The 15,657-nt window shown below is 41.5% G+C and overlaps 2 protein-coding genes across 16 annotated transcripts in view; one reads left to right on the forward strand and one right to left on the reverse strand.

Annotated features, from left to right (window-relative positions):
• The window catches only part of ICA1 (islet cell autoantigen 1), a 155,183-nt gene extending 147,056 nt beyond the window's left edge, over positions 1-8,127 (reverse strand). For 3 of the 15 annotated variants that reach the window (XM_019443430.2, XM_019443427.2, XM_019443423.2), the window contains exon 1: positions 7,984-8,127. The gene's annotated coding sequence lies outside the window, so the exon portion shown is untranslated. Of the gene's footprint in view, positions 1-5,721; positions 5,775-7,629; positions 7,865-7,983 lie in introns of those variants that run through there. The other 12 variants (XM_019443439.2, XM_019443436.2, XM_019443429.2 and 9 more) reach the window with 9 other exon arrangements.
• Positions 7,137-14,312, forward strand: LOC109263743 (translation initiation factor IF-2-like). The gene is made up of 6 exons (XM_053896730.1): positions 7,137-7,356; positions 7,404-7,625; positions 8,126-8,220; positions 9,841-9,986; positions 12,106-12,148; positions 13,727-14,312. Exons 1-4 carry the CDS (start codon positions 7,137-7,139, stop codon positions 9,913-9,915), a joined length of 612 nt encoding a protein of 203 aa, XP_053752705.1. The 3' UTR covers positions 9,916-9,986; positions 12,106-12,148; positions 13,727-14,312.
• Positions 14,313-15,657: the final 1,345 nt, after the last annotated feature.

Raw genomic sequence — 15,657 nt, forward strand, 5'->3', positions numbered from 1 at the left:
AGAAGCAGGAAGCAGAAAGGAGGGAGTGGTGTGGCACCAATGCAAAGTTTACCTACTTCACAATGATGCCTGTGCTGCCTATGTCAACAATGAGGAGGGAGCATTAGATACAAAGATACAAATCCTGGCCTTCAAGGAGCAGCAGGTGGAAGAAAACTCCCTAGAGTGATGACCAGTCTCCCTCCTCATTCACTGTAGGGAATCACAGCTCTTGGCATTGCACTAGGCACCTCCTCTCATAGCCTCCACTCTTCTTGCACCACTGCTCATTTCTTTGGAACTATCCAGCATCATGACTATAACTACTGCTGTTTCCTTCTTTCTGTCTGGAAGGGACAGGTCTCACTCCCTCCGCCCTTTCTCACCTTGCTCAGATAGCTGAAGACAGAATTAGCTACTATTGTTGATTGGAGTGTTCCAGAAAGCAATGTGGAAGCTGAACATTGTGTATGACACAGCTTCACTCTGCAGCTTTCACAGTGCTTGCTGGAGTACTCTCTCTAGGAATTCCTCTTGGAGCCCTGATATGCCATGCTACGAGGCCATACAGAGACACTCCAGCAACAGTCAACAATTAGCCGTCTTTGCTGTACCTGCCCATCTATTATCCCTTCCCTTCAAGTTAATCAACCTCCCTTTCTGCCCTTAGCTCATATTCTTCAACCTCTTCCTCCAGTTACCATATCTTCCTTCTCTTCACTGAGTTCTTCTAAGCCCACATAGTCTGGTTCCCTTCTCCATCATGCTACAGAAAGTTTTTCACTAGGAACCCAATTTAAATGCTCATCTCACTTGACCTTTAGCTAAGCTCTCCTTCCTTGATTTCTCAGCAAACACTCTGCACTTTTGAATCTTTTCTAATTTCTTTGTTAGCCCCTCTTTCTCTGTATCCACATCTCATAGATCAGTGATCTGGAAGGTTCCAACCTTGGTTGTCTTCTTTCGCACTTTACCTGCCTCTCTGGGTGATTTAATCCACTTCTGTGGCCTCAACCAACAGCTGTATATGTCAATGACATCAAAATTAAACACCTCTCCAGATGTCGCAGTAGGGAGATGGAAATATGGATCTGGTACTCTAGAGAGGTGTTTAAATTCCCTTCTCTGTATTGGAATCTTCACCTGGATGTCCCACAGGCATTTCAAATTCAGCACATCTACAATTGAACTTATCTCTCTCCATGTGCATCTCCAAATTGTTCTTTTGGCCTGTGGTCCCTATGTTAATTACTGGCACAAATCCCACTAAATGGTCTAAGCTGGAAATGTGACTTCTCTCTCATCTTTTGCAGCCAGTCTCCAAGTTCTCTCCAATCTACCTCCTAAAAAGCTATTTAAAAAAAAAGTTTGTTTGTTTGTTTGTTTAGAGAGTGAGTGAGCAGGGGAGGGGCAGAGAGAGAAGTCCAAGCAGGCTCTGCATTGACAGCAGGGCTCAACCTCATGAACCCTGAGATCATGACCTCAGCTGAAATCAAGAGTCAGAGCTTAACCGACTGAGCCACCCAGGTGCCCCCTTCCTAAAAAGCTATTAAATGCGTCTTCTCTTTTCTATGTTGACAGCCAGGACTTAGTCGAGGACTTCAGAGGCAACACTATACCTAAATCTGCCCACTCCAATCTTTTATACCCTGGTCTGAACTACTACTATAACATGCAGATCTAACCATGCTGCCTTCCCACTCCAAATGCTTTAATTGCTTTCTCTTGCTGCTAGAGAAATTCCAAAATTCTTAGCAAAAAAACCCAAATGCAAAATTCAAAAATTTTACTACACTCCACACAGAACTATTCCTTCAGACCATTTCAGAATACTAGAGCTTTCCTGAATACACTATGCTTCTTGGAGGCTTTATGAAGGTTCCTTTCCCTCAAAATGTCTTCCCCTCCTTTGTCCAACTGGCAACTTACAGTGTACTTCAAGCCTGTCCTCAAATGTCACTACCTCAGTGAAGGCTTTCCTAACTGAATACCCACCCTTGCACCCCCAGGGCCATCCCACTCCTGTCCTCGATTATAGTCCTTAACTGCCTCATGCTGCTGGTACCCCGCCCTCCCATTTTCCTGCACTGAGCTCATTACATCTGCATTTCAGGCACTCCAATGCAAGTCCCTTGAGGGCAGGGACCCTAATGGGTTCATCTTTACCTTCTTACACAAAGCACAGTACCTGAAACACAATAGGCCTTCAGAAAATATGTGCTGAACAAAGGGCAACAATTATGTGCTACCATTCGCAGAGTGCTTTACATGTGTGAAACGCTTAACACCATTATCTCATGTGTGGACACAGCCACCATGGAGGGGATACCACCCCGTTTTGCAAGTGAGAAAAAACACTCAGAAAGTAAAACAATTTGCCCAAAGTCAATAACTGATAAACTTAGGTTTGCTTTTGACTCTAAGCTCCTGTTTTTAACCATTCCATTCAATTCCTAGATGAAAGAGACTAGATAATGGGCTCCATTTCTATAAAAACAATGTCTCTTGGTTGCAGACTTAGGTGCTGTGTTAGTCCTAAATCCATTACCATCATGGTTCTTGTGCACAAGAAAACCTTGATGATGGACTCCTAGTGGCTTTCAGGCTTCTCAACACTAAGAAGAGGGAGCACCGGGGCACCTGGGTGGCTCAGTCGGTTGAACGTCCAACTTTAGCTCAGGTCATGATCTCGCAGACTGTGAGTTTGAGCCCCACATCCGGCTCTGTGCTGACAACTCAGAGCCTGGAGCCTGCTTCAGATTCTGTGTCTCCCTCTCTCTCTGCCCCTGCCCCACTCATGCTCTGTCTTTCTTTCTCTCACAAATAAACAAACATTAAAAAAATTTTTTTAAAAAGAAGAGGAAGCACCATTTATTACAATTATCTCCTTGGTCTCTGGCTTAGGATGCACTTCTCTAGAAACATGCAGAGAAGGCTAGATTTCTCCTAAGTACCAATAGGTTTCAGACGTTGGTGTAACATTCATGCCCTATCCTGGGAACAGAGAAGTGGGTGTGAGAGATCATGATGGTGGCAAGTAATGGAATGGATTTTAATGGGTGTGCTGGAAGTAGCTGCAGGGCTCTGTAGTCCCTCCTTGTACAATACTCTCACCACTAGAACAACAGGACCTTTCCACTCCCAAATCTAGACTCTCAGGGTTGACAACATACCATTATGTACATGCTCAGTGATTCATCCCTGGACACACATACTTCTTGTTTCTGACCCCACAGTACAGTACTGCACTCAGTTATCCTTTTTGGTCATCCTCTTTTGATTGTACTTGTTTTCTGTTAAATGCATTCTAAAATTGACTTCTTCAATTTTCTCTAATTCTAATGACATTTTACTCTCAGTTCTCTATTTTCTAATACCTCCACCACCTCTACAACTATCCAGCACACAACTGAAACCAGTCCTGTGCTTACCCTGATTAATTCATTTAATTCTGTCAACTCACAGATGATCAAAACTGCCCAAGGTCACTCAGCTAGTAAGGACACACATGTACACTGGGCTCCAGACATGAGGACTATTTGCCAGTATTCTCTTTGTAACCTGTTTACTGTGTTGGGAGCTCTCTGTCTCTACTCTCAACCTTTTTCACCTGCCAAATTCCTATTGGTTTTTTAAGGTTTAACTCAGGGGTCACCTCCTCCATGGATTTCTCAGGTTTTCTATATTTGTGTGTTCTCTCACTCTCTATCATCTGGGTAAGATGCCTTGGCCATGGGCTTCATCCCCTCCCTGTTTACGGTTAAGTGTAATTAGCAGACTCTTCTATCCCCCTTATTAGGCTGTAAACTCCTTCAGAGCAGGGCAGGGTCTGGGTCTTGACTTGGGATTCCCAGTACTAGCACAGTGTGTAACATATGGCATACACATAACAAATGTTGAGTAGTGACCCCACTTCCCTGCTTTGGCCATCTGCACTAGCAAGAAAAGACTTCTCATCATGAGCAAAGCCATTTTCTCAGCTCTTCATGAACTCACTGTCTCACTAGGTTTACACTGGGACAAGGAGTTGCTATTAGTTGAGGAACTACCACTTCTCAGACACTGAGCTGTATGTTTTGTGCATTATCCTGACAGGTCAACAGCATCCTCACTTTATGGAGGAAACTCAAAATCAGTTATCCTATCCTGTATGACTGTCCATACAGTCAGACAGAAGGAATGCTTTGTTTAAAAGCATTATAAAATGCTGTTATGTACAGCCCTGTCCTGGAGAGATCCATTAGTATTTGAAATTACTTACACACATACGTACACACACATCTACTGTATCAATTTAGATGTTGGAGTAGTGAAAACATGGTTAACTAGGGTTTATAGAGGTTCAAGACAGTTCTACCATATGCATTCTCTAGGTAAATCATGCCTGTAGTCTTCAGTTTCTATCAGATAAAGAGGGATTATAATACCTACTTAGTTCAAAGGGGTTGAATATAAAAAAAGATCATGTTTGCCAAAATGCTTTGTTAACACAATGGTTGAAGGCCCATTTTAGAGCAATACGCTGGATGAAGAGTTTAGAGCAGTGTTTCTCAGAGTGGTGGCATCAGAGCCACATGAAGTGTTAACAGCAGATGGGAGAAGCCAGGCGAGGAGTCCACATTTAACAAGTTCCCAAATGATCCTATCGGACACAAAAGTTTGATAAATACCAGATTAGGACAATGCTTCTCAAGCTTTAATGTACACATGAATCACTTGGAGATCTTGTTAAAATGCAGATTTGAATTCAGGGAGCCTGGGGGGTGGGGGGAGGGCAGGTTGAGATACCACATGTCTAACAAGCTCCCAGGGGAAGCCAATGTTACTGGTCTATGGATCACATTTGAGTGGCAGGGGGTTGGAAGATCTATTCCCACTGGAACAAATTAGCTTTGCTTTGTTCCTGGACCACAGATTGAATCTCCCAGCCTCAGGGAGTATTCCGGAAAGCCCAGGCTCTTAGTATTGCCAGAACACACTTGAACTGTTCAAAACCAAATTGGAACGCATTCCCTATCTCAGGAGAAGAGCAGTAGCATCCTCTCCAGACACAGATAGCACATAGGTTTAGCATGTAAAAGAATAATCACTATTACTTGAGTCCTATTTACTGTGCAAAGCACTTAAATATATTATTTCTAATCCTGACTACAACCCTACAAGGTCGATATTCTTGCTCTGTAGATAAGGAAATGATGACATCTATAGAGAGCATAAGTTACTTGCTCAAAGTCACATGGCTAGTTGGGGGTTGCAGCTGGGCTTCCAATCCTGCTCTTTTGGAATTCAAAGCCTATGTGCCCTCTGTACATCCTCCGTGATGCTAGCTAGGTATGATTGTGGTACAAAATGTGACAGCTTAGGGAAAAAGTGGGAAAAAACATTTTCTCCTCTATCAGTCTTTGAGTTCAAGGCTCTGCCAAGGCAGATTCCAGAAGGGGGTGAGGATGGGGATAGGGTTAATTAATTAGTGATCTGTAATACCTTATGAACAATAACATGCAGATTGCATCTTTGTCCATGGTCCCCATAAATCTGATAATACAGATGGAATAAAAAGGACATCTGTGACCAGTGCACTAATCCTAAACGTTGCCACCTACCCTCAGGCTTCTAGCTGTGGAACTCAACCAATAACAAGGAAAAGTTCTTTCTGATCCTTATGGCCTATCGACTTTTGCACCTTCTCTTATATGAGGCTTCTGTAACCCTGAACTTCACACCAATTCAGGTTGACCCTACCATGTCACTTCATGGTTGCCACACTTCCCTGCCTCTGATAAAACTGCTTGCACCTGAAAAAAAAAAGGACTGTTTAGACAAATATATTGAAAGTGCAGCAATCTTGAAGATTTTCTTTTGAATAACACAATCTTCTGTATTTGTCATAAGGTTGACATGTAGAGAAATGCATAGCAATAAAGATGCTCAGAGAAATCAGATACTCAAGTGTAGCAAATGGAGGAAAGACAGCTATGAATTAAACTCTCTAGGCATTTACCGTCCAGTGCCTTTACCATTTAATGACCCATGGGGGGAGGATCCACACTCAGTTTTTTAAACCCCAGGTTGTGTAACTGTCATTTTCCAAACACATATCTTTAATGACAGAACTGTTTACCTATATAATGCAAAATAATACAACTGAAAAGCCACATCTCCTGTAATTATATACACGGTAATCTAAAACCAGACAGCGATATTTGAACTATTAAGAATTATAAACTGATTTTGCCCCTATTGTATTCTCTACACATGACGTTTCAAAAATAAAGACTGAAACCTAAAAACAAACTGGTTTGAAACCCACTTTAAAGTATTTTTAGACTGGTGTGTGTGATTTAAATAGAAGCTAAGAAACTGAGTCTGGAACATTGATCTCGTTTATAAGCATTTCTTATTTCACTCCCAAACCCCAGGAACAGTTCAGATCTCAGAAAATGTAAACCAAAGGTCCACAGAAACCAATTTGAGATTTTTCTGGAGAGACTACTGAAATGTTTGGACAGGAACATGTTTGCAATGAGTCATAATTTATAAGATCTTAATGGCCAATGCCTTCGGTGCCTTTCTTCTTACATGCAATATCATTCTCAAACCAGCTGGTGATACATTTTCCAGGCCCTAATGATTTTTATGAAGTTACCAGATCTGTTTCTAAGGTTGCTACCTAGCACCTTTTCTAGTGCTGATTTTGTCATGCTATCTAAACAGAAAAGAACCTGATTCTCTTTCTAAATTGCAAATCTCTCTAAACAGGCAGTTAATGTCTTTCCCCAGCCGAAGGACACAGTACTTTTAAGACCCCCAAGGAGAAGCTGAGGGGACTTGGGGACATAACAAGAAAAAAAAAAAAGTGGAAAAGGAAGGGAAGGGGGCCTCTGGGCACAGGCAGACATAATAACAGGATATGTTCGCTTCTAGAGGAAGCAGGAGCTGCAATAGCCCGAGGGCAGGAAAGGCGGAGCCAGTAGCAACCTAAGGAAACCGGGCGCGCGAGGGTTTGCACGGACCTGGCCCACTTAGGGACTCGTGGTCCAGTCGGGTCCAAGGCTGGTGAGCACCTCACCCGCTGGAGACCAAGCTCAGGCCTCCTGGCACTAGTGGTTATAAAGAGGCACCCATCTGCTCCCTGCCACCTCCGCCAAAGATGGGCAATGGGGCGAAGAGCAAAGCAAACACCAGGCGCCGCGGCAGGTGAACTTGTCAACAAGTCAGCCCCAGACGCAAGTCCCTGCCCAGAAGGGACCTCGGGGTCCCGGGGCCGCAGCTGCTGGGAAGGCGAGGCACGGCGTGGGTGGAGTGGGCTGGCGTGGGTGGGGGTGCCGCCGGCGCTGGGGCAGGAGATGCGGCCCGCGCCCCGAACGCTTCCCTCCGGCTCCCCCGGGATTGACGCACGCTCTCATGGCGCGCGCATCCTCCAGACCTGCCCAGGCCCGAGGGAGGAGGCGGGGGAGGGGTAGGGGCTGTAGCGGTTCCCACACGCGGACCAGGGACGGGAGGAGGCAACCCGCCTGTCACCCGCCGCCCGCGGAGGGCACAGTTGGCGGCCCCAGGCTGGCGCCCCGACCTCCGCGGCTGCCGGGCGTCTCCCGCTGCAGCCTGCAGCCCGCCCGGCGCGCCCCCGCCCCGACCCCGGACGGCAGGTACCTCGGAGCCCCGGCCCCCGAGAGCCTCCTGGCCGCGGTCGGAGCGTCCCTCCAGCTCCCTCATCCGACGTCAGCGTCAGCAGAAGGCGAGGGAAGGGGCGGGGGGAGCGCAGGAACCGGCCCTTCCTGCGGCGGTCGCCGCCAGCCGGAATAGCAGCCGGCGGAGCCCGTGCGCGCCGCAGCGCAGCGCAGCGGCCGGGGGGAGCGGGCGGCCTCGCCTCCCAGCGAACGCCGGCGCCCTGGGCGCCGCCGCCTCGCCTCCCCTCCCTTCCTTTCTCCTCGGGAGACGCCTGGCAGGGCGACCCCTCCCAGCAGGACCCTGGCATCCGGAGGAGCGAGGGGGCGAAGGCCTCACCTTTTGGGGGGCGGGTCCGGGATGAGGGGGGTGAACCTCCCTCTCTCTCTCCTCCCTGGGGACTTTCCTCGACCCCCATCTCCTGGGGTATCCCCCGCTCGGCTCTACCGCTCTGGGTGACCCCACCCCTGCTCTCCCGCAGGTGTTCCACGTGTCCATAGCGTTTACGTCACAATGACCCGGCCGACAGGTGGGAGCCGCAGCGAACGCCCCAGGGTTCCCTCTGCGCTGTGCATGGTGCGTCCTACTCACTTCCACGTAAGACTCGTGTGGCTTTAGAAAACAGGAGACTAAATGACTTCAATGCCAAGAAAAGTTACAGGGGCCTTTATCTGGAAATCAACTTTGAGCTTAAAGGAGAAAGGCTATGTGAAAAAAAACTGTGTATGTATATATATATCTATATATATCTATACATATCTATAGATATATATAGATCTATATATATCTATAGATATGTATAGATATATATAGATATATATTTATAGTAATTTCATCTTATCAAGAAAGAAAAAAAACCAAGCTCTTGTCTTTAGAGTACCCTGCGTTGATCACACAAAGAGAAGGTGTTGCAATAGGTGCTTCCTAAAATTATGCTAAAAAGCAATCCCAATGTGTTATGTATGACTCAATCCCTGGTTATGTTATATATTTATAAATAAGTCCATAGAGTAGTCACTGGTTGAAACAATTTAACAATGGAATGGAAGATGGTTACTGACTAATGATGCACAGCTAATATGAACAGGCTACTATGTGTCAGGCATATGCTGTATACTTTACCTTTAATCCTTGCTGTAACCCGGTGCTGTAGGTGCAGTTATTATCCCTATGTACAGATGAAGACACTGCCCAGAGTGCCTTTAAGGCGTTCAGCTCATAGCATATTCAGCAGGGAGTTGAATCCAGCGTTTTCTGAACCATGCATAAGAGGTTTAGCTTAATCTTAGGATAGAAAGGTGCCTAACCAAGGTAGATAGAGAAAAAAGTATAGGCGATGTTGACATTTAAATAGGAAGTAAAATGGTACAGCTCCAGAAATTTATATAACCTTAAAAGTTGACATTATTCTTTGGATATATTCTTCAGGGATTCTGTTTGTCATAGACAGATTTGAGTTCGTTCTAGTATGTCACAAAATACAAAGCTGAGAAAACATCAAATCCTTAATAAATGTTTACAAATAAGTACTGAATTAATATGATCTACAAAATAGCAAATTGTTGAAAAGCTGAAATTCAAGAGGAACTTTGGAAGAGAAAAACATAGTTCCTATATATTTGGCTTTTATAAGAAGCACTCAAAGTAACCCATTAACAACACAGACCAAATTATTTTTGCTGTTTGTACGAAGGAAAAAAAACACAAAACCCTTCAAAATAAGAAACAAAGTCTTCTTTGTGAAGGCAAGACAATTAAGATGTTTTGTTTTAAAATATTCTAAGAACCATTAATGTGTAAAAACATATTATTTGGAATTTTAAAAAATATTATCTCTAACAGAATAAAGTGCTATTTCTAACATACTAGGTGCTCCATGAATGTTGGGTGAATATCAATCAGTTGTTTGAAACACTGGGAAATAGATCACAAAATTTCCTGACTCCCTAATGTTCTCCTTTCCACCAGTGGTGATTTACTAGTTACATGAAAATGTATTAGAAACCCTATTTATCAAAGGCTGGCTTTGTGGAAGATACTTAAATTTTTTACAAGAAAGCCAGTAGAACACAGGTTGATAGTGTATTCGCAGTATCTTCTCAAAATGCAGATAATTGGAACACAAGCTTTGGAGGAAATGAGTACAAAAGCTGATTTATGTAACTAATTACTCAGGTTTCTTTTACTTCTCTAAAGGCCAAGGTGAAAACTTGGGCGGTGACTCAAACAATGCAAGCGAAAAGTGGCTTTGAAGACAGTGTCTTAAGGTGAACAAATATGTTCTACAAGCAGTATCAGGTCAGCATGGCACTGAAATTCCTTGGGCTCCCAGAGAGTTTAAGGTAAATCTTTAAATGATTTTTTATCATTATTGTTGTCCTAACATTAGGATATTTCAGAAAGGAAATCATAAACTCATGCTCATTCTATATCACCACAATGAGGGTTTTTCCTTCTCATTAAAAAAAAAATTTGCTCCATCTATAAACTTCCATTTGTTTCTGCATATCCAGTTGTTTCAGTCTTACAAAGTACCTGAAACAATTTCTAAAAAGAGAATGGCTATTGAATGATGGGATCTGAAATTAAGAAAAATTATACAGTAATATACATTTTGAAGAGTGTAACAGGATGACAAAAAAAACTTTTCCACAGAATAAATAAATACGTATTCAATTTAATGATTTTTTGAGAGGTTCCAAGGTTCAAGATGTGCTAATAGAACCACATGAATTAGGAATTGTGTTAGGCTGTCATTAACAGAGACCCAGAGTAGGAGTGGATTGAATGAGGTAAAGGTTTATTTTTTCTCACATTAAGGAAATTGGAAAGTAGTCTGGAGTTAGTGTGGCCTCTGATGGATCATCAGGGTTTTGACCTCCTCTCCTTTTATTTCATCATTCAAAGCAAAGCAATATTGCTTAAAGGTAAAATCCAGGCAAGGATGTGGAGAAGTAGAAACCTTCATGTGTTGCTGGTGGGAAAGTAAAATGTTGCAGTTGCTGTAGGAAACCATCTAGCAGTTCCTCAAATGATTAAGCATAGAGTTACCAGATGGCCCAGCGATTCTACTCCAAGGTGTATCTTTCCAAGAGAAATGAAGGCCTCTGTCCACACAAAAACTTGCACACAAATGTCTATAGAAGCATTACTCAAAATAGTCAAAAGGTGGAAACAATCCAATTGTGCATCAGTAGATGAATGGGAAACAAAATGTATTATATCTGTATAATGGAATATGATTGGGCCATGAAAAGGAATGAAATACTGGTACATACTGTAACTGGGATGAACCTTGAAAACACGCTAATTGAAGAAAGCCAGCCACAAAAGTCCATATATTATATGATTCCATTTTTGCAAAAGTCTAGGGTAGGGAAATCTACAGAGACAGGAAGTAGACTAACGATCATTTAGGGCATACACTTGTATAAGTGTATGTATGAATGTACGTATACAAACTGTTAATCTACATATAATACAGTATATTTGAGTGGACTGTTGAAGTATATTTTTAGGTTGTATTTTTAATGTTCTGAGTGCCCCTTATGCTTTCAGCCAACATGAGCAAATAGGGCAGAATGCCTTTCTTCCTTTTGGGAACCATAATGCAAATGAGTGCCTTACCACTCATCTGGACAGATAATTATAGTTTCCTACTTCTCCTTTTATTTTCTGACTCATCTTTGACAGCATCATATATACTTATGGTACCTGTTTTAGAGTCAGATGCTAAGATAGAGCTTAAGCTACTGTTTTTATCAATAATAATAATAATAAGAGCTATACATATAAATCTCTTCAAAGCTCAAGTCATTAATAAGACAAAAATCACTTCTCCTGGAGTTGCTGGGAGATTAAAATTAGATAATCTGTAAGAATAAGCTTAGGAAAAACTGATGTTTTAAAAATTATTACTGGGGCGCCTGGGTGGCTCAGTTGGTTGAGCATCCAACTTCGGCTTGAGTCATGATCTTGCAGTTCATGAGTTCGAGCCCCACATCGAACTCTGTGCTGACAGCTCCGAGTCTGGAGTCTGCTTCAGATTGTGTCTCCCTCTCTCTCTGCCCTTTCCCCACTCGTGCGCGCTCTCTCTCTCTCTCTTTAAAAAATAAATAAACATTAAAAAAATTTATTATCAAACTTACTGTCTGATTTTATTGGTGATAGAAATTTAACTTAAACTAAATTTGATTGGCAAAAATGAAATAATTTATTCCCTGTATTGTGTAATACTTAAAGAGGAATTAGATGTACTCAACTAAGTATCTTGACCAATTTTGGTTTAATTTTTATCACCATTTGTGCTCTTTCATAGCAAAATAAAGCTTTTATACTCTCAGTAGAGCTAGTTATGTCTTCAAGCAAATTTGCGTGCGCATGTGAAAATAGAACAAATGTTTAATTAATAGCATTAACTTTTGTTAATTAAAATTAACTTCCTTTCCCTTCAAAATTAAGGCTTCAATGAAGAGAGGAGATTTATTTTATACCGAAGAGAAAGGTAATTATTTTCATTCCCATACCAGCTTAGATTTTTGGGTAAATAACACCCTGCCTCTTCACTCCCAGTATCATCCATTGGAACTTTTGCAAGAATAATGCTGATGATAACATCAAATGGGACATCTTACCCACTATTTTGTCTGTCATGTACCTTCTGGTATAATTCTGCTTTTGACTAGGAACTATGTTACAGTTGGGGCAAACCTCAGCCCAGGGTTCAGAGCTCTGCCTCTGGTCTCATACATGAGACTATGTCCCCCAAGGCAGACATAGGGCTAATGACCCCTTAAAGGGTCACTGTCTGGTAAGGAATAGGATTTACCTGAAAGAATAGGATGGAACTTTCTAGGTCTTTGGTCTTCTCCTCCTCGCCAGAGGGACAATTTAAAAGAATCACTAAGAACCCTGGTGCAGATAATAAAGGTAATTCAGGTGAAGCATGGACTAAATGTTTGGTCTAATCATGAGGTTAAGAGGCTGATTTAGGACTATAAACCATATTTCCTAACTCCCAATCAGATGCACTTTTCCTCTTCTAGTTTTAACTCTGTCACTAACTTACTTTGGCAGAGATTGTTAATCATTTCCCAGTATTTTTTCTCCCCACACCCACAGTAATATAAATTTCAGCTGAGTATACATTGTTGCCCAGTTGTGGACTATATTTTCTAGCTTCCCTGGCTTCAAGGTATGGTCATGTGACCAGGCTCTAGCCAATAGAATATGACTGAAAGACACATATGTAACTTTTGGGTCATGCTGTTGAAAGAAACACACCCTCACCTTTATCTTGCCCCTTTCCCACTGGTTGGATCACTTTTGGCCATGAAGGTGAGGGCAATATATTGGTGATAGCAAGAAACTTGGATTCCTGACCACTTGATCTGCCACACTGCCCTGGTCCTCCTGCATGGGTTATTTTATGAGAAGGAAATAAAGTCCACTATTTTTTAAGCCACTATGTTTCTTGGATATTATTACAACCCAGCCTTTATCCTAATAAATTCGTCTACTCCATGATGTTGGATTAGATCTTCATTTTCCATGAAGTTTATATTCTAAAACAATGTTTCTCAATCTGTGGGTCACAGGACCTCAATTTGAGGGCCTTTGGTGTTAATACAAAGGATGTTATTGTATTTGGTGTTAATACAAAGGGATATGGATCTTTAACCAGTAACATCTGCAGACAAAACACCTGCTTCAGAAATAAAAATTGTGATTTTTGAAATACATATTATGTGATTATAAAACAAAAGTTTTTCAAAATTAGTGAATTTCTTGAAATGCAGGTAATGAATCTTTTAGCTTTGTTCATTTGAAAAAGTCTATTTCACCTTTGTTTTTGAAGTACTTTTTCACTGGTAAAGAATGCCAGTTGAAAGTTTTTTCTTCAGTACTTTAAAGATGTTGCTATGTTGTGTTCTAGCTTATATTGTTTCAGGCATGAAATCTGTCATCTTTATCTTTGGTCCTCTGTGTCTTATTTTTGGCCACTTTTTAAGATTTTTTTTCCCTTATAACTAGTTTTACAAAACTTGATTATGATGTCCTTGGTATTGTTTTTTTCTTATAGTTTTCGGTTTGTTGAGCTTCTCAGTGCCGTGGGTTTCTTGTTTAATTCGAACTGTGAAAAACTTCAACCATACCCAGAATAACCAACACAATATTTAAGGAGACAAACAAAGTCAAAGGACTGACACTACCTGACTTCAAGACTTACTGTGTAGGTACAGTAATCAAGGTAGTGTGATGCTGGCAAAAGAATAGACAACTGGAACAATGGAGCAGAATAGAGAACCCAGAAGTAGAGACATGCAAATATAGTCATCTAAACTTTGATAAAGAAATAAAGGCAATTTAACGGAGAAAAACATAGTCTTTTCAACAAATGCTGTTGGAACAACTGGACATCTACATGCCAAAAAATGCATCTAGACACAGACCTTATATCTTTCACAAACATTAACTCAAAGTGGATGAAAAACCCAAATGTAAAACACAAAACTATAAACTCTCTAGAAGATAATGTAGGAAAAAATTTAAACAACCTTAGGTATGGTGATGACTTCTTCGATAAAACACTAAAGGCACAATGCATAAAAGAAAAAAATGGGGTTGTATGGAAACCAATTTGACAATAAATTTCATATATTAAAAAAATATGGAAACCAATTTGAGAATAAATTTCATATATTAAAAAATAAAAAAAATTAAAAAATGGGCAAATTGTACTTCATTAACCTCAAACACTTCTGCTAAATACACTGTCAAGAGAATGAGAAGACAAACCACACACTAGGAGAAAATATTTTCAGAGAACATCTGATAGGCGCACCTGTGTGTCTCAGTCGATTAGGCACCTGACTTCGGCTGAGGTCACGATCTCATGGTTCCTGAGTTCGAGCTCCACCTTGGGATCTGTGCTGACAGCTCTGAGCGTGGACCCTGCTTTGGATTCTGTGTCTCCCTCTCTCTGTTCCCTTACCCCGCACAAGCTCTGTCTCTCAAAAATAAATAAATGTTTTAAAAAATTAAACTATAAAGAACTTATCAAACTCACCACCCAAAACACAAATAATCCAGTGAAAAAATGGGCAAAAGACATGAATATACACTTTTCAAAAGAAGGTGTCCACATGGCTAACAGACACATGAAAAAATGCTCAGTATCACCATCATCAAGGAAATACAAATCAAAACCACAATGATATACCACCTCACACCAGTCGGAATGTCTAAAATTAACAACTCAAGCAACAACAGATGTTGGTGAGGATGTGGAGAAAGAGGATCTCTTTTGCATTGTTGGTGGGAATGTAAGCTGGTGCAGCCACTCTGGAAAACAGTATGGAGCTTCCTCAGAAAACTAAAAATAGAACTATCCTACAACCCAGCAATTGCACTACTAGGTATTTATCCAAAGAATACAGGTGTGCTGTTTCGAAGAGACACATGCACCTCAATGTTTATAGCAGTGCTATCAACAATAGCCAAAGTATGGAAAGAGCCCAAGTGTCCATTGACAGATGAATGGATAAAGAAGATATCCTATGTATATACAATGGAGTATTATTCGGCAATCAAAAAGAATGAAATCTTGCCATTTGCAACAACGTGGATGGAACTAGAGGGTATTATGCTAAGCGAAATTAGAAAAAGACACATATCATATGACTTCACTCATATGTGGAATTTAAGATACAATATAGATGAACATAGGAGAAGGGAAGCAAAAATAATATAAAAACAGGGAGGGGGACAAAACACGAGACTCTCAAATATAGAGAAGAAACAGGGTTTCTGGAGGGGTTGTGAGTTGGAGGGTGGCTAAATGGTCAAGGGGTATTGAGGAAGACACTTGTTGGGATGAGCACTGGGTGTTATATGTAGGGTTTGAATCCCTGTATTCTACTCCTGAAATCACTATTGCACTACATGCTAACTAACTTGGATGTAAATTTTTGAAAAATTAAAAAAAAAATCTGATAACAGTCTTTTCCAAAA

Source organism: Panthera pardus, unplaced genomic scaffold (genome assembly GCF_024362965.1).
Source record: "Panthera pardus isolate Hobbes unplaced genomic scaffold, ASM2436296v1 HiC_scaffold_8, whole genome shotgun sequence".
Classification (NCBI taxonomy): domain Eukaryota; kingdom Metazoa; phylum Chordata; class Mammalia; order Carnivora; family Felidae; genus Panthera; species Panthera pardus.